This window comes from Artibeus jamaicensis, unplaced genomic scaffold (genome assembly GCF_021234435.1).
Source record: "Artibeus jamaicensis isolate MK-2021 breed Jamaican fruit bat unplaced genomic scaffold, CSHL_Jam_final scaffold_474, whole genome shotgun sequence".
NCBI classification, from domain to species: Eukaryota; Metazoa; Chordata; class Mammalia; order Chiroptera; family Phyllostomidae; genus Artibeus; species Artibeus jamaicensis.
This window is the reverse complement of record NW_026522046.1, coordinates 40,942,880-40,965,572: the sequence shown is the minus strand read 5'-3', so window position 1 is coordinate 40,965,572 and position 22,693 is coordinate 40,942,880. Positions and strand designations below refer to the sequence as shown.

Sequence of the window (22,693 nt, the reverse complement as noted above, 5' to 3'; positions counted from 1 at the left end):
GTTGTTAACTTCTCAAATGGCACGCCGTGCGCCCGAACATCAGGATGTTGACCCTGGTGAGATGCCAGGTGCCTCGCCCCCTCCCTTGAGTGGACGTGGAGGGCGGAGGCTGCATCTCCAGACACAGCTGTGGCAAATCCAGAGTCAAGCAAATAAAATAATAATTCGAAGAGGAAAAAAATGAGACAATATCAGGAAAGTTATCTGTTCTAAGAAAAGGTTTTTTTTCCTCGCCACAGCATAATGAGTCATTTATAAAGAGGAAGTGAGCTCTGTTGAAAAAAACTTGAAATATTCTTTCAGGGGCAGAAAACAATTCTTCACCAGTCTGGCGGGCCCCGGGCTGGGGGACTTTGCTCTTGGCCTGTCCTGAGCCAACAGGAACACCTCGTCTTGGGGAGCCAGGGCAGAATGCCTGCTGCAGAAGGGGGAGGAAGCTCATCACCCACGGAGCACCCCACCCTCCCCAGACCAGGGAGGATGTGGGGGGTGGGGGTGCGGCCAAGGCTGGCTGCTGCCAGTCTCTCCAGATTATTCGGCAGAGGTCTCTCAGAGAAACACCCTGTCCACCTTGCATGTCCTGGGCAGTAGGGGACGAGATGGCCCCCACACTTCCTGCCTTCCCCAGGGAGGCACTGGTTCTGTGAGACGTAGGCACAGCAGTGAAGGGCTGAGGGTCCCCAAGGACAGACCTTGGCCCACCTGCGCAGGTCCCCCTTTTCATGAGGAGCCACCATGGGGAGGCCCCACCAAGCAGGAGGGGTGGGATGTGGGGCAAAGGTTGGTCAAGCAGAACTGAATGTCATTCCCCAGGAATTCTGATTTACCCCAGACAGAGAGGTCTGGGCACATCCCCGGGGGTCCTGTGGCAGCCTGTGCTGCAGACCCTGCACGTGGGGCAGGTGGGTGGGGAGGACATAGGACCCCCAACTTGCAACTTGATGCCACCCGTGGGACTCCAGACTTCATGGACTTGGTGCCCAGGACTTTGGTCTCGTGCTTCCAGGCACCCATCGCAGTCAGGGAACAGAAATGAGGTGCCTAAAACACGCGGGGCCCCTCCTGGCACTCTCTCCAACCCCACACACCACCCCAGGCAGCCCGGGCAGCGGCAGAGGATGACTGTGGCTGTGCAGAGGCAGCTGCCCATCAGCTCGGGGCATGATGTCCACTTTCTATGAGTGTGGGTCTCTCTCCTGATTATTAAGACAGCAGGAGCCCGAAGGGAAACGCCTTTCGGAGAAGCAGCTTCCAGCTTGTTTCTGGGAACCACGTGGGGGAGGGAGCGAGCTGGAGGGCAAGCCAGCGGAGCATGGCGCATGTAAGCAGCTGCCCACAGAATGGCCATCCAGGCTTCAGAGAAAACATCCCAGAAAGCTGCCTCCCTCCCTTCATCTATGCTTAAAACAAACCCTGGGTGTGGTCCTGGTGGGGGAGACGCTGGGACTGGATTGGGAAGGAGAGGCTCCGGAAGCCACTGTGGGGAGAAGATGGGACCCAGCTGGCCCTGATGCATCGCCGGGTTCGCTGGGCTGCGCTGGGTGGGGATGAGGCGGAGGAGCCACTGTTCCCCTCAAAGGCAGGGGGCACAGTTCTCAGGCTGCCATCCTGGGACAGAAAAGCTGACGGAGGAGCAGGGCTGGCCACGCTGGGGGCAGGGGCGTGGGGGGGGAGGGGAGGAACGGAGCAAACATGCCTGAGCGGGAACAGTCAGCAGGCTGTCTGGCAGCAGAGGAGGGTGTCAGGCCTGGGGATCAGTGGGAGCAGTTTCATACAGCCACAGTGCGTCCCGGATGAGTGTGTGTGTGAGTGTGAGTGAGGGTCAGTGTGTGGGTCAGTGATTGTGAGCAGGTGTGAGGGTCTGCGTGCATGTAGGCGGGCTGTGCCCCAGAAGGCTGGGAAGGGGCACCAGGCCCGGGGCGCGTGTGGCCGTACAGCGGATGGCCGGGGTCTGGACTCTCTTCTCCGGACACAGGGAAGCCCTGCAAAGTCCTGCGGTGACAGCCTCACACGTGCTGATGCAGCAGCTGGGACAAGGTGCCCCGTGTGGACGGCGTGCCTGACCTTGGGCGTGCCCAGGACGGTGTGGGCCATGTGGAAGGCCCACCAGACACAGCTCCCGACCTGGGCACAGGCGGCCGGGCATGGCCGGGCCCAGTCTCCTCCAACTCTTGTTTGCTGGACAGCAGCGACCCCTCCACCCCGAGGGCCCGCGCACACAGGGAATACCTCCGCACGGCCGGGATGTTGCTCCACACGTGAACGGCGTTCCGGACGGTCCTGCCGCAGACCTCCTGGATGGTCACGGGGTCCGTCTGTGGGCGGAAACGCCGGCTGCCGATCAGGCTGGCCTGGACAGTGACCTCTGTCCCCTGCGGTGCCCACGGGCAGCCACCATGGGAACCACGCGCGTGGCCCTCAGAATACAGTCAACAGCCTTCCCAGGCTGACTACGTCCCCCAGGCCACACTTCACATTTAAAATAAAAATCATGTGAGGAAAAAATGTCGAGATATTATTTTTAAACTTTTAACCAGTTGATTTTTTGTCCCCACGGGTCATGTGGCACAGGGACCCCCTGCCTGCTCAGGCACCGGTTGGATTCCCCTGCAGATAAAGATGACTGTGGTCTTTGAGCCCTGGCTGGTGCAGCTCAGTGGGTTGAGCCCCAGCCTGTGAACTGAAAGGTCGCCAGTTCAATTCCCAGTCAGGGTGCATGCCTGGGTTGTGGGCCAGGTCCCCGGCTGGGGCCATGTGAGAGGTAACCAATCGATGTTTCTCTCGCACATGGATGTTTCTCTCCCTCTGTCTCCCTACTTTCCCCTCTCTCTAGAAATGAATAAATAAATCTTTTTAAAAAAAGAACTGAAAGAGGACTGTGGTCTTTTTGTCTCAGGGACGTGAGATCTATGCCGGCAGAGGGGAGGGTATTGTAGGTGAAAGTGGGTGCCCGGTCCTGGCTCGCCGTCTCCCTAAAAGCCACCAGAAGGACAAGAGAAGAGAAAGCAGGAGGTGGGGCCGACCTCGGAGGGGCAGCCTTGGGAGGGAGAGGGGCACGGAGGAGAAACTGAGGCAAGAAGCCACCGGGTCCCTGACACCATGAAAGGTGGTCTTGACTCTACCTCCCCAGGCTCCAGGGCTGCCAGAGAGGCCCCCGGTGCGTCCCCGAGCCCCACCGCCCTGGGGCATACAGCTTCCTCCTGTTTTTAGGCACCACGGGTGGGAGGCGAGGGGGGCTGACAGCTGGCTGCGCCATCGGTCACTGGGGTTGACAGGGGCCATCCCTGCATCTGGCACGTTCAGGTGTCCCACCCACGGGCAGGAACGAGGCTCCCTGGCAAGGTGGGAGCGGTCACAGAAAATAGTGGAAATTCCCTTCGTCTGCACTCCTCTAATTTGGGACCAACTTGGATGGACCCAGGAGGTGCAAAAACAACAAAAGCCAGTGGCACCCCGGTGGGAAACTGCTCTCGTTGGCCTGACCCGTGATCACTTATTCACAGTGTTTCATGAGCAGCCTTGGCCGCCGCTACGGGGCAGCCTGTGGAGTCTCCGGCCCCAGCCTGCTCAACAAGGAGGGAGAAGCACAGGCGCGGACAGAAGTCCAGGGACCGTGGGGCCACTCTGCTCGGCTCTGCGAAGACGCTTTTTTAAACCATCGTGAAGGGAATTACATTCCAGGAAAACATAACTTTCCAAGTCGATCACCCGAAGCATAGGAAACCCTTACAGGTCGTCGTTTCTGCAGAAGGGCCACCTCCCGCTTCAAAACCAGGGCAGCGGCAACCCACCCAGACCGTCCCACCGGGCAGTTCCGTCAGGCTCTCAGATGTTCCCGCGACTCCAGCTTAACATCGGCAGCCGGACCCAACAAAAATGGCACACATACAAAAACCGCAGGCCGCTCTCTCTGCGCTGGCCACAGCCAAAAGGCCACTAAGTGCCCTCCCACAGGAGTGCAAAAATGGTTCCTTGTTGGAAGTCTATTAGTATATCTTATCAATAGCTCAACAGAGGGACATTATCTCATTATCTCCACAAACGTTAAAAAGAACATCTGAGCCCTGGTTGGTGTGGGTCCGTGGATTGAATGTCAGCTGGTGAACCAGACAGTCAGCCGGTTCAATTCCCAGTAAGGGCACATGCCTGAGTTGCAGGCCAGCTCCCCAGTAGGGGGTGTGCAAGAGGCAAATAAATACACATTGATGTTTCTCTCCCTCTCTCCCTCCCTTCCTTTCTAAAAACAAATATATAAAATCTTTTTTTAAAAAAGAACATCTGACAGAATCCAGGAGTAATTACTGATAAAATTACTCAAAAAGTAGAAACCAGCCGTGGCTGGTATGGCTCCGTGGATTGACTGCTTGCCTGTGAACGGGATGGTCACTGGTTCGATTCCCAGTCAGGGCACGGGCCTGGGTTGCTGGCCAGGTCCCCCACTGGGCCAAGCAAAAGGCAACCAATCAGTCTATCTCCCCTACATCGATGTTTCTCTCCCTCTTCCTCCCTCCCTTCCCATCTCTCTAACAATAAATTAATAAAACCTTGTTTTAAAAAAGCAGAAAGCAATGCAAACTTCCTTAACATAGTGAAACCTATCAACTTGGAGCCAGTGCCCACTCAGTAGGGCAACATGGAAACACTGCCATGCATGTCAGGGACGAGACAGCCAACGTCCCGCCCCCGCTGTGACTCAGCGTTACCCCACAGACATCAGAAAGAGACCGAGGAAGGTGCCCGAGGGGGAAAATGCGAAGGGAACCCCGTCTCAAGGTGCAGATGATCCGCTCCAACACCAAGGAGACCTAACAGAACCCCCCCAAACGGCTATGAATCCTGAGGCCCTTCCATGCGGCAGCAGAAGCAAAACTAAGGTACAGAAATCAATGGTTTCCCGTATTCAAATCAAAACCAGTGAGATGTGAACACGGGAGATCCCAGCTGCCGCGGGGCACTCGGGAACAAACGCAGCGCGACCTGCATAGGACAGCTGGTGACGCTCCGGGCGAGGCCCAGGAAAGCGGGAACAGTGGGAACGTGAGCCAGGACTAACCCCGCCCTCCGAGGGCCACAGGGCATACCCGCGAAAATGACCAAGACCCCGACGCGTGCCCCTGCCTCGGAGCAGCGGTTGTGACAGCCCAGGGTCAGAATCCGCCCGACTGCCCATCCAGGAGGAGGAGGCCACTTCATCTGTTGTGTCCACGTGAAGCCAAATGGAAGAAAAAACAGAACAAAATGAAGCACAGGGACCACAGCGAGGAATGAGGGGGCGTCCTGTGATGGGAGGGTCGCTCACGGGCACTCAGGCGGCGGCCGGGTGGCAGTGCAGGCAGGCGGACCTGCTGTGTTTGTGTGAAGAAGCCTGGAGGTGACCAAGAAACCGCAGACCAGGGAACAAGGACGGATGGGGTCAGCATGGCAAGGAGACTGTTTGCTACCCATTTGGAGGTGGGGGAGGCGTCCAGTGAGGAGTGGACACTGGGCTCGACCAGGGGCTGTCGTGTATGGGGAGAGGGGTCGGGAGGGCTTCAGGTCAGCCCTGGACAGGGTTGTCTCTGAATCCTGGCTGCCCTGAGGGTCAGAGTTCAGAGGCCTGGAGAGAATAAACCGGGTTGTCGGTGCTCCGGAGGGTGTGCGTGTGAGTGCATGTGTGGTGTGTCAGTCGGGTTTGTACTGTGTAAGTGTGTGTGTGGTGCGCGCACATGTGTGCATGTGCACAAATGGACAGCCCCGTGGTGGTGTGTCCTGAGTGTGGTGTGAAGGGGACACCATCTGAGGCCGCCACGAAAGGTCCGCACCCTAGTGGCACAAGGCAACCCTCCCGGGCCCTGCAACCTCTGCAAACGGAGGCCTCAGATGTCAGAACCTAAACGGCCGCCCCCAACTAGGCCCCCATGTCCCTGGGGAGACCCGCCTGGCTGGCATCCTGGGGACACACCCTGCCCGTACCTCCAGGAAGCGTGTGGCTACAATGTGGTCATCCTTGGTCAGCACCAGGTTGTCCACGAATATCCAGAAGAAGGGCCGCGGGCTGCTGGACCGGGGCTTGGCGTACTGCAGGATGCGGTGGAACTGGTACACGAACCACCCTGGGGGGACAGCAGGGCTGAGGGGCTCCGTGTGGCCCCCTCCCCCTCCCCCGAGGCAGCTGAGCCCCAGGGCCCAGGGCTCGCTGTCGCCTGGAGTGCACCCCCAGCCTCACCCAGTGCCCCGGAGTTCAGGGGCTGTGGGTGATGGGCAAGTTCACGCTCTGGCTGTGGCCATGGCTACGTCAGAACACACTGCCTTGTCCTTGCCGAACGTGGGCGGTTTATGGATGTTAGTGATCCCTCAACGAAGCTGTTTTTAAAAATGCAGCCCTGGCTGGTGTGGCTCAGCAGCGGGTTGAGTGCCAGCCTGGGAACTGAAAGGTCACCAGCTCGATTCCCAGTCAGGGCACACACCTGGGTTGCGGCCCGGGTCCCCAGCTGCGGGGGTGCGAGAGGAAACACTTGGTGTTTCTCTCCCTCTCTTTCTCCCGCCCTCCCACCTCTAAAGATAAATAAATAAAATCTAAAAAATATATAAAAAAATGCAAAGGCAGGCAATTTGCCATTTCTGCCCTCTCTGAGAAGGGCTGGTGGCCCGTGGGGGGAGGGACGGGAGGGCCTGGGCCCCGGGGGCAGAGGGCACTCTCTCACCGGGAGGACGGTCTCGGGGCTGGTGGAGGGGAGGCGTGCTGCCATACACCAGGTCGAACGGGCCCCACTCGTCCACCTGCAGGACACAGGACACTGGAGGAACTCCCACCACTCGCAGGCCGGCAGCCCCTGCCAGTGGCAGGCTCCTGTGTGCCGAGTGGTGGCACCACTGGGGCGGGCGGTGAAGCCATGGAGTCAGACCCACCGGTGTCCCTGTCAGTCACCATTGGCCTGGGGAACTCTCAGAGCCAGCATCCATCGTTTGAGGAGAGGCTGGCACTCCCCGCAACACCCCACAGAGCGCTGGACACTCAGGGTGGACACTTTTGTGTGCAGCGGGGAGAGGCTCTGTCCCAGCCTTGGGGCAAACCAGAGACCAGGGTCCTCCTGCCCTGGGGCCAAGAGAAGGCTTCCCACCCTTTCTCCACCTGCTGTGGAGGGCTCGGGGCCCAGCTGGGTGCTGATGAGTCATTTTCAGGCACTTCCTCCAAGGCCACCTTGCAGGACAGCAAAGAAAAGCCTTCGAGGAAGCCAGAGCATTTCATCATCGGAGTGTCCAGAGGGTGTTTTCCGCCAGCCATTGTTTACTTTAGAGGGAGGGGCACGGTTACCCCTCTCTCTGGGTGACACCATCACTGGTAGGGGGCTGGACCCTTAGACTTCAACATGGAACCGGAGGTTTGGCTGGTGCCTCTGCTCTGGGCTGTGGGCAGCATGGGGGCCAAGAAAGTGCCCCTCTTACCTCTCCCCCAAGGGGAGAACCGCCAGCAACCGCCAGCAACTGGGTGCCAATTCCTGTGAGACCCCCATGTCGGCCCTGGCCTGGGCCAGCGCTATGCAGCAGCCGGGATGCCCCCCACCCCCACAGCACCCCAGCCCGGACGTCCCACCCACCAGCCTCCATCTCAGCACCCGATGCACTTACGTTCCTCCTCACTACGTCTGTCACATCGCCTAGATGCCTCAGGTTTCCTGAGCCAGAAGCAGTTTCCAAAAGGCCCAAACTCATCAGCTCTGGGTGGGGAAAGACGAGGGCACAAAAAAGACAATTGACTTGGAGCCCCACCTTAATCAAATGACCAGAAACCATGTCTGTCGTCAAGGAACAAGCTTTGTCTTTTCAATGACGTGACAGGAGACCGAGGGTGCAGGTGTGTGTTGCGTTGTAAGCCCAGAAAACTCCTCTGAGTGTTGGTTTGAGAGCCGAGAGCTTTGCCGCAACCAGCCTTTCTGGGCCGCCAGGTCACGCCCCGGGTCAGGAAGTTCGCCAGGCAGGGGGGTCCACACCGAGGTCACCCGACCAGGCTGCGTGACATGGCGGGTGGGCTGCCGGAGCCAAGTCATGTCCTTAGGGAGGCTGTGGTCCGGGGACAGGAAGATGAACCCAGAAAGGGCCTTGCAAATTGGACTCAGGGACGTCCCCGAGTGGGAGATAAAGGCAGTGTGCCCTGACCTGACCCCGGGGTCCCTTCACCTGTAAGTTGGGCCCACTCTGTGTGAGTCTCAGGCCCCTTGTCCAGGCTGCTGTGACCACCACACGGGGCACAGGGCACAAGCTGGAAATGGGTCGGGTCCCCGATTCCATTCGGTCTGAGACTAAGGGGTATTTTCAAGGGTTCTCCTCATGCCGGGGCCAGAAGGATCCAGGGTTTCCGAGGGCCCCAGCTGGTGAGGGAGGGCAGCTGGGTGAGGCTGGGGGCAGCATGGGTGCGGCTGGGCACTCTAGGAGTGAGGGTGCTGGGGTCCCTGGGAGGGGCTGGGTGGCTCAGCGGGTGGCCGGGTGTGTGGTGACCGTGGGCAGAGAGCCTGGCCGCCAGGCCCTGGTGAACCGCACTTCACACCTGCCACCTGGCCCTATGCATTTCCTTTCCAAGGCGTGTCCTCTGAAGGAGGGAGCCCCATAGCTCCTGCGCCCTCTCTTCCGACCCCCGAAAATGACCCTCAGCCCCAGATGCTCAGCAAGTGTGAGACTGGGAACATCCCAAACCCCCACACACCCAGGTCTGGGCAGGCGCACCCTCCATCGGGAGTCCCCTGGATGTCAACACACTCACCATTCCCTATCTCCCCAAAAAGGGACAGCACCCGGACTGGCTCTCTCTTCCACGCAGGCACAGTTGCATACATCTCAAGGGGACTGTCCTGTTTATTTAAAAAACACGACGTTCTGGGATGACTCGGTTACAGAGCCTGCGAGTCACACTGAGCCTCCTTTCTGACCAGCAGCCACATTGGCACTGCCCCCGATGAACGGAGGCACATTTGGGACACCCCTGCCTCGGCGGCTGGCCTCACCCTGGTCGCATGGCCCCCAAACCCATGAAGACCCGGCTCCCCCTAATACCAGGCTTTCTCTAGCAGAGGGAAGGTGAGTGCTGTGGGGGCGCTTTTCCTGAGTGTGCAGGAAGACAGTTCCATCCCGGGAGTGGGGGGACACTTCCATCGTGTTTCTTGGGGGGAGTCTCAGTTGGGGGCATTCTGAATACCCACAGCAGTGGGGTTCACCCCCTTCCTCTCCTTGTGTGAGCTCCGAGTGTCGCCCCAAGCTGCCTGGTTCCCCGAAAGCTCCCAGCAGGAGGCCCGGCCCCGGGTGAGGATTGAGACCAAGAGCTTGTGCCCCGCGCTCAGCCACCAAGATACTGAGCTGAGGACAAAGGAAGGGGAAGGCCCCTGGATGATGCCTGCTTTCCCTTCCAAGACACCCAGGGAGAGACCCTTGATCCATTTGGAAAACAAGCCCCCAAGAGTGCCCCCCTCCCAAGCCGTGGCACTGGGGGGAGCCCAGCCTCCCAGAAACCAGGCACCAAGTTGCCCACAGTCGGAGACCTTGCCTGAGCAGGTGTCTGCCTGTGTGTGAGGCTTGTGGGGCGGAGGTGAGGGGTTGTGGACCTGGGTCACTCAGGGCAGGGTCTGCCTCGGGCTCAAGCAGGTGGGACCGCAGAGACACAGGCCCCGAGGGAGTGAGCAGGTGAGTCGAGGGCGGGGCAGGGCAGGTGGCGCCCTGGCTGGCCTGAGGGGGTGGAGGAGGGAGAAGGGCAGGGCCATCTGTCCCAGGCACAGTTCTGCCAGACACTGGGGGACACACATCCTTGTCCCCCACCAGAGCTGCAGGAGCTGAGCCTCGTCCCTCTGCATCTGGCCCTGGGCCCCCATTAGCAACATTTCTGAATATCAACCTCATTTCCTTTCAAAGTAAACACTGAGATGGACAGTTTCTGTCACTAAATGGCCCCGGAAAAAGGTTCTAGAAGTATGCGAGGCTATGCTCCAAAAAGCACCATTAAAACACCCACAGAGGTTGTTAAGGACACGTTCCCAGCCTGTGACGGGGAGACTGTGGGGCGGCATGGCCTCCTGGGGGGCCCGTGAGTGGCCCCAGCAACGCTGTGTGCAGGTCCCCAGAGCTGGTTCTGGCCCCTGCTGTCCACTGCTTTCTCGCCCTCCTGTCTTTATTTTCCCAGGGCAACCACGACGAACAGAAATGAACTGTGTGGCCACAAGTTTATTCGGAGGCTGCAAGTCCCAGCAGTGCTGGTTCCTTCTGGAGGATCTGAGGGGGCTCTGTCCCAGGCCTCTAACCAGCTTCTGGAGGTGGCTGGCGGCCTGGGGCTCTGGGCTTGCGGAGCATAGCTCCAATGCTCCCTGCCCCCGTCGCCACCCGGCCATCCTCCCTCTGCGCCTGTCTCCCCAGCCTCCTGTCCCTTCTCTTCCCTGACACCGGTCACTGCATTAGAGGCCCTCCTGAATCCAGCAGGACCTCCCTCAAGCCCCTGAACTCAGTGACATCTGCAAAGACCCTCCTTCCAAAACAGGTCATATTCACATGTACCAGGGGTCAGGACTTTGGGAGGCACAGTTCCTCCCACTGTGATGAGCCCACAGCCCCTGCCTGGCACCTGGCTCCTGGTCTCAGCCTGTCTTGCCGGCTGCCCGGGCGTTTGTTCCTACTTGCTGGGCTGAGGGGCACATGTGTGGGGAACCCCTCTCCCACCTGCTACCAACCCCTCATTCCAGGCTCAGAACAAACAAAACCACCTTGCTAAAAAGCAGACCGCCTGGTGGAACTGGCTGTCAAAGGGAGAGCCCAGCGTCTCGCTGTGTCGGGGGCAGGCGGGCACTTCACGACTTGGGACCAGGGCACACCCGCAACGCTGGGTGGCTGGCCCAGCCTCCGCGTGGCTGCTGCTTACCGCCTCCTGGTCGTAGAAGGCCTTCAGGCGCTCCCGCCACTTCCTCCTGCGCTGCAGCAGCCCGTTTCTGGAGGTGGGCAGGCACAGGAAGCACACCCAGTTGCTCATGGCGTGGACTTTCTCCGAGGTCCCCGGGCCCACCAGCACGTCCAGGCACTCAAAGCAGTAGCACCTCGAGTCAGACAGAAACCCACAGTGACTGAGATGACATTGCTTTGGCCACCCACTGAAACCATGGGTCGATGTCCCTACTGGCATGGCTCGGCGGGTTCGGCATTGTCCCGAAAAGCAGAAGGTGCCCAGTTTAGTTCCTGGTTCAGGCTGATTCCCAGTTCAGGGCACATGCCTGGGTGTGGGCCAGGTCCCCAGGTGGGGGCGTGCGAGAGGCAACTGATGTTTCTCTCGCACATGGATGTTTCTCTCTCTTTCTCCCTATCTTCCCTCCTAAAGATAAATAAAATTGAAAGAAAGAAAGAGAGGGAGGAAGGGAAACCACGGTCTCCTCCAGGCAGACAGCCTGCTCCCTTCTTTGGAGTGCGCTATGGGAAAGCGAGACTGGGGACCTGGGGGAGGACCAGTTCCTCTTAGGGACCCAAATGGACAAGAACCAAGCCATCTGCAAAAGACAGCTAGCTGTTTATGGGCAGCGAGAGATTTCAAAGATCCCCCTAAGCCACCGGTCTTCCCCCAACTCAAGAGCCCATGGAAATAGTTAAGGCTCCAGCACCAGCTGGGGTGGGGGGCAGATGGTGGAGGGGGCAGCTGGAAATGCAAGGACGGCCTGGGAGGACGGAAGGGGAGGGGGCCGTGCACAGTGCTCAGGCTGGCATGGAAGGAGGAATGAACTTGCCCCTGCCTGCCTGCCTGCCCCTTTCCCCCACTGTGACTGGCAGCTGTGGCTGGGTGCAAGGTCCCAGCACTGCCCTGTGCAATGCCCGGGGAGCACCTCCGTCTCAGCGATGCAATGATGAAAAGCAACGACTGGAAACCAGATCCTTTGACATCCTACCTTCTGTATGTCAAGGCTCTCCACCAGATGAACCATTTGAGATGAAAATAAAAAGCTTTGGAGAAAGTCATCTTTTTAAGGGCAAAATGCCCCCCCCCCACTCTGGGGTAAGTGGCTGAGAAGGGTGGAAATTTCCTAGGCTCTTGGGCCCTCAGCCCTGCCCCACCGGGCGCCCTGTGCCTCACCGGGTGCAGTCGGGGTTTTCGCAGATGAGCAGAGTCTCTCCAGAGCAGCAGATGGAGCAGTAGGACTGGTACCCGTCGTCATCATACAGGAAGAGGCAGTCCAGGAACTTGTTCTAGGAGAGGGGCAGACTGGGCCACTGCCCCCTCTGCTCCCACAGAGGCCCCCAAAGCCGCCCCTCAGCTCCCTGCTTACCTTGCACGGGGAGCACATCCCTCCCGCGAACAGGGGGTGCTGCGTGTGCACCTGGAGGCTCCCGCAGCAGATGCACAGGTCTAAGGGGGGCAGCCAAAGGGCAACGCGTGTCACCGCACCATCAAACAGAGCGACAGACTGGGAAGCAAACTTAGCAGAAGTGTGAAACCACACACCCTTGGCGAAAGATCTAAATGAATGGGAATGTGTCCCATGTTCATGGACCAGACACTGAGTATCGTCAAAACGACGTGCCTCCGAGACTGGCGCATGCAGTCCACTCAAAATCCCCGCTGGCTGGTGTGTGTGCGCGTGTGCATGCATGTGCGTGTACAGAAATGGATACAGCTGACCTGAAAATGCACATGGAAACGCAAGGAATCAAGAATAGGCAAACCCACAGAGAAAACAAGTAGATTTGTGGTGGTCTGACGTTCACGGGGAGGGGCTGATAATGAATGAATGGGGAATGACCTGGGAATGGGTTTTTGGGGGGGTGATGAAAATGTCCTAAATTAAATTGCAGTGATGGTGAAAAGCACTGAACGACACTGCACCAAACACCCTAAATAAAGCCGTGGGGGCTTGCTCGGCAGATGGGTTGAGCAGTGGCTGACCAGCTCCGTTAGCTGCCCCCTTCCTGGGTGGACCCCAGCTGGCCTTTCCAGAGCTTGATGACATTGTCCTTCACCTGGGTGGGGGCTCACCTTCTATGGCTCGTTGGTTAACCTTGACTTCATATGCAATCTGATCTGGAAAAGAAAGTTAAGAAGTGAACCCTTCTGTCCACCTGTAATTTAAACAAGAAGTGAGTACCACAAGCCGATCTTCTGAAGTCATAGGAGCCAGAAGATCCTGCCCCGTCCACCCCCTGCCCTCCCCTGGCCAGCTCCTGCCTTCCCCCTTTCCTGAAATGTTAAACATCCAAGCTCCCAGGTGGAGGAAGCCTCTGTCCAAGCATCTGAGTTCTGTGTGAACACTCCGGAGACCTAGAGGCTGCCCAGACCTGTGATGGGCACCCTAAGCGAGGGGCCTAGCCCAGCACCCAGATGAGCCTCACCTCTTTGGGGCCCAGGTGCAGGGGAGGACGACAGCTCGCTGGACCCCACCAGGATGACGTCCTTGCTGCACTCGGCCTCTGGGTCCAGGACTGGGGCAGCTGCCATGTGGACACCACCCAGGAGACGGGACGCACACAAGCAGAGGGAGAAAAATGGCCCCTCAGCTTCTGCCTTTGACCCCCTTCCCCCGGGTGTAGGGGACAGAGAGGACTGCCTAGCTCAGCCCCCCCGCCCACCTTCCATAGCTACACCTGGCCCTCCCAACTGGGTAGGAAGGTCCGGTCGACTGGTGGTGAAACAATGCCAGCTTTGAGATGGCTTTGTGTCAGGAGGGCTCTCCTCACCTAGGCCAAGGTCAGGTGGTCTTCTTTCCACAAAAGGGAAGGCAGGGGGCCCAGGAGGGGACTCCCAGGGGGTGTGGGTTCCAGGAGCTGAGGTCTGCTGCAGTGCCAGCCTCTGGCCTCCATTCACATCCACCAGCTGCTGTGGGCCCCTCTGCCACCCCCACGCTCTGGCCTCCCACAGTGTCCCCCAGACCCGCTGGACCCGCAACACAGAAGGACGGGGAGAAGGAGAAAGGGCCGTACCGAGTTCGCAGGGCGGCTGGTCCCCGGGTGTCTGCCACAGCCCCTCTCCCAGCTGCTCAGCTGGGTGAGGGTCCAAGCTGTCCAGGAAATCCAGTCTCAGGGTCTTGGGGCTATAGACGGCCATGGAACCAGGGGATGCGCACCCCAGAAAGCAGCAGGAAGAAAGTCAGGTGGGAGGGCGGACGCCACCGGGGGTGGGCGGCTGAGGAGCACTGGCGGAAGGCGGCAGAGTCCCTGTGGCGATCAGGGACAGGGCAGGCAAGCTTCTGTGTGAAGGGGCGTTGAGTGGAAGGCTGAGGAGCTCATGCGTCCGCTCCTGTGAGTGGGGAGATAGAAGGTTCAGGAACCGGGGGAGGGGCAGAAAAGGTTGGGTGGGGTTAAGGATGCAGTGGGAGGGTGCAGGTTTGGGGGACTGGGTGAGGGAGTTCAGTAAAGGGTGCTAAGTGAAGAATGGAATTAGGATGGGGGCCTCAGGGCAGAAGGAGCTCAGAAGGGGGAGGGGCGAGGCACTCGGGGGCGGAGCTTAGGGGGTCTCAGTGCTCTGGGCGTGGGTGGGTGGGCAGGGCCCCTGGAGGAGGAGGAGGGGGGAGGAGGGGCAGGGTAGGACAGTTCCCAGGGGGCTTACGAGTTGGGTGGTGTCCTAGGTGGAGGTAGTGGTGGAGGGGGTGGAGGTGAGGGGTGAGGGAAAAGGTGAAAGGAGGCAGTTACTGTGGCGGGAAGGGCCAGAGACACTTCATGGGGGGCTGTGTCGGGAGAGGTTGAGGGACTCTGAGCAGGGGCTGGGAGCAGGAAGCGGAGGACCACGTGGCAGGGGCTGTACTGCCGGGACAGATACGGTACTGGGCAAAGTTGGAGGAGACACTAGGGGCATAACTTTCTCCCCACGTGGGTGTAGGCTGGGCCTGGTGACTTCCCGGTGAAAAGTGTAGTGTGTGCTGGGGGAGCGACCACAGGGGAGACCCCCGGCAAACACCTCAACCGAGCTTTCAAGGTCAACCCCAACAGTGCTGTGAGGTTCTTGGTAACTCTACATAGCTTTGCAAATTTTCTGTAAATATAAAACTATTCTAAAATCTTTTTTTACTATATACAGCATTATTAAGTACAGTCGACATGCTGCACATTACCAATTTTGCCTACTCCCCCACCCCTACTCCCTTGGCAACCGCCTAACTGTTCTCTGTATCTAATGAGGTCAGGGTGTGTTTTTTTAAGATTCCACATATAAGTGAGATCACATGGTATTTCTTTCTCTGTCTGACTTATTTCACTTAGCATAATGCCCTCAAGGTCTATCCATGTTGCAGATGGCAAGATTTCCTTCTTTTTATGGCTGAACAATAGTCCAGTGTGTGTGTGTATAAAATAGTTTCCTTGTGCAGTCATTTATCTCTGGACACTTACATTGTGTCCATCTCTTGGCTACTGTAAATAATGCTGCAGTGAGTGTGGGAGTACAGATATCTTTTCTAGTTTTGGTTTTTATTTTCTTTGGATAAATACCCAGAAGTGGAATTGCTGGATCATAGGGTAATTCTATTTTTAACTTTTTGAGGAATTCCCATACCATTTTCCACAGTGGCTCTCCCAATTTAGATTCCAGGCTACAGTGCACAAGGGTTCCCTTTTCCCCACATTCTTGCCAACACTCATTTCCTGACTTTCTAGAAGCAGCCATTCTGACCAGGGCGAGGTGGTATCTCACTGTGGCTTTGATTTGCATTTCTCTGACGATTAGTGATGTTGAGCATCTTTTTATATGCCTGTTGGCTATCTCTATGTCTTCTTTGGAAAAACATCTATTTACATTTTCTGCCTATTTTTTCAAATTGGGGTTTTTTTGTTTGTTTTTCTGGGTTCTTTGTGTTTTTGAGAGTTAGCCTCTTCTTACCAGATACATCACTTGTAAATGCCACCTGTCCCTCGGTAGGTTGTCTCTTCGTTCTGTTGATTTCCTTTGCTGGGCAGAAGTGTTTCGGTTTGATGTAGTCCCCCTTATTTTATTTTTGCTTTTCTTGCTTTTGTTTTTGCCCTTGGTGTCATGTCCAGCAATGGCATTGCTAAGTCCATGTTTCCTTCTAGGAGTTTCATGAGTCCAGGTCTTGTGTTGGCGTGTTGAATCCCTTTTGAGTTCATTGTTGTGCGTGGTGTAAGACAAGGATCTGGTTTCATTCTTTTGTGTGTGGCTGTCCAATTTTCCCACCGCCATTTACTGAAGAGACTTTTCTGTCCCCACTGTGTGTTCCTGCCTCCTTCGTGACCACTGACGTGTCCATTCGTTTCTGGGCTCTTTGTTGTATCCCACGGATCTGTGTCTGTTTTGGTGCCGGTTCTGCGCCGCTGTAACTACCTCAGCTTTGCCACGGATGTAGTTCAAAATGAGGGAGTAGGACGCCCCCGGCTCTGTTCTTTCTGAAGATTGCTTTGCCTATTTAGGGTTTTTGTGGTTCCATTCAAATTTTAGGATTGTTTTCCATTTCCATGAAAAAGGTTATTGCAATTTTGATAGGGATTGAACCGTTTTGGATAGGATGGATGGTGATAACAATATTTATTCTTTTAATCGAGAGCATGGAATGTTTAGAATATCCATTCTAAATATGTACTCTAAAAGAATAATTTGTTATTCTTTTTTTCTAAGTGGAGGGAAGAGATTTTTGTTTGTAAGAGTGTAATTGTGCCAGACTGAGAACGTGCGCCAGGGAGCAATGTCTCCAATGTACCAGAGAATAAGCTTTGCGGTTTTCTCTTTTTAATCAACTATTTATTTATTTATTTTAAAAAATTTCTAAATTTTCCTTTTTTTTATTGTTGTTCAAGCACAGCTGTCTCCATTCTCCCTCCACCACTCCCTCCCGCCCCTCCCACCCTCGCCCCTGCCCCCCCTTTAGCTTTGTCCACGGGTCCTTTATACATGTTCCGTGACCACCCTCCCTCCCCTTCCCCTCCACAATACCCCGCCACACCTCCCCTCTGGTTACTGTTCGTTTGTTCTTCATTTTAATGTTTCTGGTTGTATTTTCATCTCTAAATTTTTCAGTAAGAGTTGACAGGCGGTACTGTATTAGTGTCAGGTAGACACCCAGTGACGAGGCTTCACATGACCTACTAAGCGGCCATCCTAATGTATCTCACGCCCATCTGACACCACATAAAGTTATTAGAGTGTTATTAACTGTGTGCCCTGTGCTGTGCTCTCCATCCCAGCGCTGGAGGCAGCGAGACAGGCAGGAGCAGAGCCAGGGTGACAGGCCAGGTGCAGGAGGTCACCTGGGTGGAACCCCTGAGGTGCCTAGCGAGAGCCAAACTGGGAAAACCAGGACCTCACCCCTAGGGTGACCTTTTCGCCCCCTAGCATATCGCCAGCCATGCGGTTTGGACTTTCTGATCTTTCATATCACTGGTCATGTGGTTTCAATCTCCTCCTGACCTTTCCTCCCTGGGAAATAGCATCCAGGCCTCAGCCGGGATTCACCTCCAGGGCTGGAAAAGCAACAAAACCAGGCAGGCGACACCGTGGCTGCCTCAGGACCAGCTGCAGTGACTAATGACTCCCCTGCCCTGCCACCAACCAATCAGTGGAGACCACAACCCTGGAATAGCACACCTGGAAAGCTGATAAACATCCTATTGAGATCCTTCCTTAAGATTCCTGCTTGCAAGAGAGAGATAAACCCTCAGGACAAAGGACTCAGCACATGCCCCGCCTCCCCGGAGCCTGTCCGTGCCTCTCCCCTTCCCCTGTTCTCCCCCCCCCCTCCGAAACTCTAAGGGTCCCCAGGAGTTTTGCAACCAGGGGAGCAGCAGCCAGCAGCAGCTCATCTAGGGCTTAACCCCCTGATCCTGTCTCCAGGGCCTCTTTTAGTTTGACTTCTCAGGGAGCTAAGGCAGCCCTGCCTGGGCTCTCCCGGTTGCTTCTTCTGTGCTAAGCCCTCCCCTGTGTCACTGTCCCAGCTTTGATGAACGCCCATCTCAGAGTGCTTTTGCTGCGGCCGGTGAATTCTGGTTTGCTTTACTGCATTTTTTTCTTGATGGAAATCTTTCCTTCAAGAAGAAAAGAACCAAGGTCCTGGCATCTCTCTGGAACCCTGTGACTGTCCAGTAACTACCAATCTGCACTTCCTAATCCCAGCACCTATTCCACCCATTTCCCCCCCAGCCCCCTCCCATCAGGCAACTGTCAGAATGTCCTCTGTACCTGTGAGTCTGTTTCTGTTCTGCTTGTTCACTTATTTTGTCTTTCAGAGTCAATCGTTGACAGGTAGGTATTTATTGTCATTTTACTGTCCATCTTTTTAATCTTTTTTTTTTAAAACAAGAAGTTTATTTAAACAACAAGACGCTTGACTGAAAGAAAAAACTATCTAGGATTAATTTTTTTTAGAGTAATTTACCCGTACCTAAAAACAAATTGTCCTATGTGTAACAGCTACATACAAAAAAGTTATAAAATTGTCCTTGGTTTTACAATGATAAATGAAAACTATTAAAAATCTCCAATCAAACAAGGTATGCAAAGATTTTTATGTTGTTCTTTTTTTTTTAAACAGGGAGAGCAAGATAACTTACTGAAATATAAAGGTGAGAGCTGAATGAGCACGCCACTAACGGAGAAAGCGGGTATCTTCACAGAACCGGTACTTTCCCCACCCCTTCTCCGCGTGATGTCAATCCAAACATACCATTGGCTGTGTCGTTAAAAAATGCAAATGCTTGTTCATGTACAGCAGTTACTTTACATATGATAAGGAAATAGGGAAAGGGAAAATGAAAGAATGGAGACAGAACTACACTGCAGGGCCCTGGCCCAGCCTCGGCAGGTCTCAGGGTCCCGGAAGGATGGATGGTGTGGTCGACGAATGAAGAGTCAGACACCCGGTTGGATGCTGGGGAACAGCCAGCTTCTGTGGGTCTGACTGAACTCGCAGAGTGTGATTTAAGCTTTATTTTCATAGAGATTGTTGCATAACATTAAAGGAACAGGTGCATGGCATGATCAGTTAAGCAGAAAAAATCAATATAGAGATAGTTGGGAAAAGTACAGGAAATTCCACAGATTCAGTTATACTAAACAAAGGTTATTTTGACCAGGAGAGTCATTAATAAGATAATTAGAAATAGCTGTATGTACAGAGTTTTAAATGTTTTATTGATGAATGATGTTTATTAAAGTTCTTAGAATTTGGCATGGGTCAAAAGGCTATGCTAGACTGAACAGTGGTTATAGGAAATTTATTACAAGGCCTTTGTGGTGTCTAACTTAGCTATATATCTTTCTGTCTAAAATGTTTCTTTATGTGTGGGGGCAACTTTTCCCGCAAGTCCCCCTGTCCACCACGGATGAAAGTAAACATTACCAAGACATGATCTGCTTGGGGAGGAGAGGTGGCCATTTTCTCTGGGGAAAAAGAAGACCTTGAGCCCCTTCCTCTAAGGTCTTTTATTGGATTGTAATACACAGGAATACAGGGCAGCAAGGATCAAACAGTAGATAACACTTCAAAGAAATCGGAGGGCTTAGTCTGAGTCAGAGTCTGTCAGGAAGGGGGTTTTGCAGAAACTTTAGGGTTTCCTGCTTGGACCCTTAACATATGAATGAAAGCACTGTTAGCAGAGCAGATTTTACAGGTTTATCAGGAAGTCTTTGTGATGCCAGATTTTTTCCCCAGGACACGCTCTAGCAAGGCAAGGAGCTGCACCTCTCCCCAACTGGTATTCAGCCTCAAGGGGATTAGAGCCAGGAAGCGCTTCTCCCAGAAGACTTGGGGACTCGGGCTATGTCACATAGCCGGGGGCGGGCGGGGGCGGGGGCAAAGGTCCATTGCTTGCTCTTTGTTGCAGCCCCCCCAAGTCCTTCCATGATGGCCTCCCAAGTGATTGAGTCTGGTTTAGGTTGCCCCCTGCTGTGAGGGGTCTTGCCCATCATGGACTTCTGACCAAGCTTTGGGGGGAGGGAGGAAACTGAGGCAGTGTTTGCTAGCAGAGACAAGCTTTGTCTCCTGTGGCTCCCATTCTGGAGGTCACTCGCTTATCCTTAGCCATGGTGGGTAGTTACAATTCCTGAAACCAGGCAGAGCGGTCTACAACATTTATGTACTTAGGACTCTAACTCAGTAATTGTTTCTACATGCTTCATTTGTAATAGTTAACTAGCTTCTTCTGCTTCTTTATGTGTCTAATTCCATTAATATATATTCTTGTCCAAGGTAGAAGAGGGGCTATTACTCCATCAACGTTTAGACATTCAGGGGCTACCCCATTAGGGGGGACTTTTGTTCTGTGGCCAAGAAATCATTCTGTACAACCTTATTGGAATTCTGAAATACAGGTGTCTAAAAATCCCACCACCCATTAATCTCAAAGACAGACATGCAGGGAGAGACAGGCAGGAAGTCCAGCCATAGTCGCCTCTGCTGTGCAGATGCATCTCGTCCGTCCCCACGGTGTCAAGGGACGGCTGCTGGTCGGCTCCCGACACTGCAGTGGTCAGGAGGTGGCAGAACCAAATCGCAGTTTTCTGGTTGCGGATGTCTTCTCGGTCTGGAGGAGCAGCGCTCTGGAGGAAGGTGGCAGGTCCCCTGTTCAGTAGCCACCGCCTGTCTGCTGCCGGAACACGTCAGCTGCACCCTCCCTTCCCCACTGTGCAGATGTGTCTGTTTCATTGATTGGCTGCCCCTTGAATGGGCATCCGACCTGCCTCACTGGCAAACCCTGTCGTTCATCGTAGGCTTTCACTAGTTTACTGAGAGGTGTGTGCCTCTTAATCTTCATCTGCACCACAGAACCATCCTGCCCCGCCACCTTCAAATTAGCATGGTTGTTGCTCTCAGTCTTGACTCCTTCCCTGGGCTTTTCATCAGCCAAGGTGAGAGCCCCAGTCTCTTCAGCTGCTGTTTCACAAAGGGGGTATCGGGGTGCAGGGGAGGAGCACACAAGCAACGCTAGGAGCCGCTTCTTCTTAAAGAAGACCCTTTAACATTTCGTATAATACTGGTTTGATGGTGATGAACTTCTCTAGCTTTTTCTTGTCGGGGAAGATCTTCATCTGTCCTTTGATACTAAATGATGGGCAGAGTAATCTTAGTTGCCTGTCCTTGCCTTTCATGACCTTCAGCTATTTCTTGCCAAACCCTTCTAGCCTGCAAAGCTGTTGAGAAATCAGCTGACAGTTTTATGGGAGCGCTCTTGTAGGTAACTTGCTGATTTTAACGTTCTCTGTGTTTGTCTCTAACCTTTTGTGTTCTAATTGTAATGTGTCTTGGTATGGGCCTCTTTGGGTTCATCTTGTTTGGGTCTCTCTGTGTTTCCTGGACCTGTATGTCTATTTCCTTCACTAGGTTAGGGAAGTTTTTTCTGTTATTATTTGTTTCAAATAGGTTTGCAAATTCTTGCGCTCTCTCTCTCTCCTTCCAGCACCCTCATGATGTGAATGTTGGTATATTTGAAATTATCCCAGAGCCTTCTCATTTTTTATGGATGCTTTTTCTTTTTGCTGTACTCACTGGCTGTTTTTTGATTCCTTATCATCCAAAAGCTGATTTGATTCTTGGCTTCATCTATGCCACTGGTGGTTCCCTTTAATGTGTTCCTCATTTCAGTTAGTCCGTTGCTTCATTTCTGACTGGTCCCTTCTTCTGCATTTAGGTTCTCACTAAGGTCCTCGAGCATCCTGATAACCAGTGTTCTGAACTTGGCCCCCAGTAGCTTGCTTGTCTCTGTTTTGTTCGGCTCTTTCCTGGAGTTTCGTTCTGTTCTTTCATTTGGGACTCGCTTCTTTGTCTCCCCCTTTTGGTGACCACCCTGTGTTTGTGTCTGTGTATTAGGCAGAGCTGCTATGTCTCCCAGACCTGGAAGAGTGGCCTCATGTAGTAGGTGTCCTGTAGGGTCCAGTGGCAGCCTCCCCTATCACCCAAGCTGGGTATCTGAGGTGCACCCACAGTGTGGGTTGAGTACACCCTCCTTTTGTAGTTGAGCCTTAATTGCTGGTGGCACATCAATGGGAGGGATTTACCCAGGCTGATCAGCTGCAAGGATGGGCTGAGACTACTGTCCACTGACCTCTGGCCACCATGGAGGATCAGCTGTGTAGGGCCCCACCCCAAAGAGCAGGACTTACTTCAGTGGAGCCCTGGTGCCCACCGAGCCCACCCCTTGAGTGCGTCATTTGCAGAGGGGGTGAGTGGTAACACCTCCATGTGGTCTGAAGCTGTCCACTGGGTGAGCTGTCTCTGGGGCCTTCCAGGAGGTGGGGGCAGGGGGAGGCACTGGTGGTCTGCAAACAGGCCTCAGAGGAGCTGACCTCCTGAGGACCAGCTCAATTCCCAGGGCCACCTGCAGAGTCAGGTCCTCAGGTACTCAGACAGCTTTGCTGGCCGCTGGTGTGGGGCCCAGGTGGACTTTGGGCCGCCTGTCCTCACTGCAAGCCCTAAGATCACACATGGGAGAGTCTTGGTGGGGAGCACAGGTCGAGACCTAACACTGCTTCTCCACCTCCACAGAGCCTGCTGCTGTGCTGAGCCCTCTCCACCTGCCCTGGCCTGAAGCCCAGAAACGCCCACGCCCTGAGAGGGTGGTGCCCCTGCCTTCCTATGGCCAGGGCATCCGCGGGGCTGGTGTGGGAGCTGTTAGGACCCGCTAACACTCCCTGCCAAGCCCACACCCCCTCCGAGTGACGGTGGGCATGTGATTAAGTACCTCCTGGCCTGGTGGGGTGACCCACAGCTCGATCCCAGCTGGGTTCAGAAGCTGGTGGAAGCCTAGCTAGGTCTGAATGTGACCATGTACA

General features: G+C 55.0%; 2 protein-coding genes across 2 annotated transcripts; both read right to left on the bottom strand.

Annotated features, from left to right (window-relative positions):
* Window positions 1–245: 245 nt before the first annotated feature.
* Window positions 246–13,426, bottom strand: DNMT3L (DNA methyltransferase 3 like). Its single transcript, XM_037158247.2, has 11 exons — window positions 13,321–13,426; window positions 12,968–13,012; window positions 12,261–12,340; window positions 12,068–12,180; window positions 10,874–11,045; window positions 8,738–8,825; window positions 7,609–7,697; window positions 6,684–6,759; window positions 5,953–6,092; window positions 2,230–2,315; window positions 246–418 (listed from the first exon to the last, which is right to left on the bottom strand). The coding sequence occupies exons 1-11, from the start codon at window positions 13,424–13,426 to the stop codon at window positions 253–255; spliced, it is 1,161 nt and encodes a 386-aa protein (XP_037014142.2). The 3' UTR covers window positions 246–252.
* A 7,064-nt stretch (window positions 13,427–20,490) lies between these two features.
* LOC119058758 (small ubiquitin-related modifier 2-like) lies at window positions 20,491–21,979 on the bottom strand. Its single transcript, XM_037158189.2, has 2 exons — window positions 21,967–21,979; window positions 20,491–20,798 (listed from the first exon to the last, which is right to left on the bottom strand). The coding sequence occupies exons 1-2, from the start codon at window positions 21,977–21,979 to the stop codon at window positions 20,491–20,493; spliced, it is 321 nt and encodes a 106-aa protein (XP_037014084.2).
* Window positions 21,980–22,693: the final 714 nt, after the last annotated feature.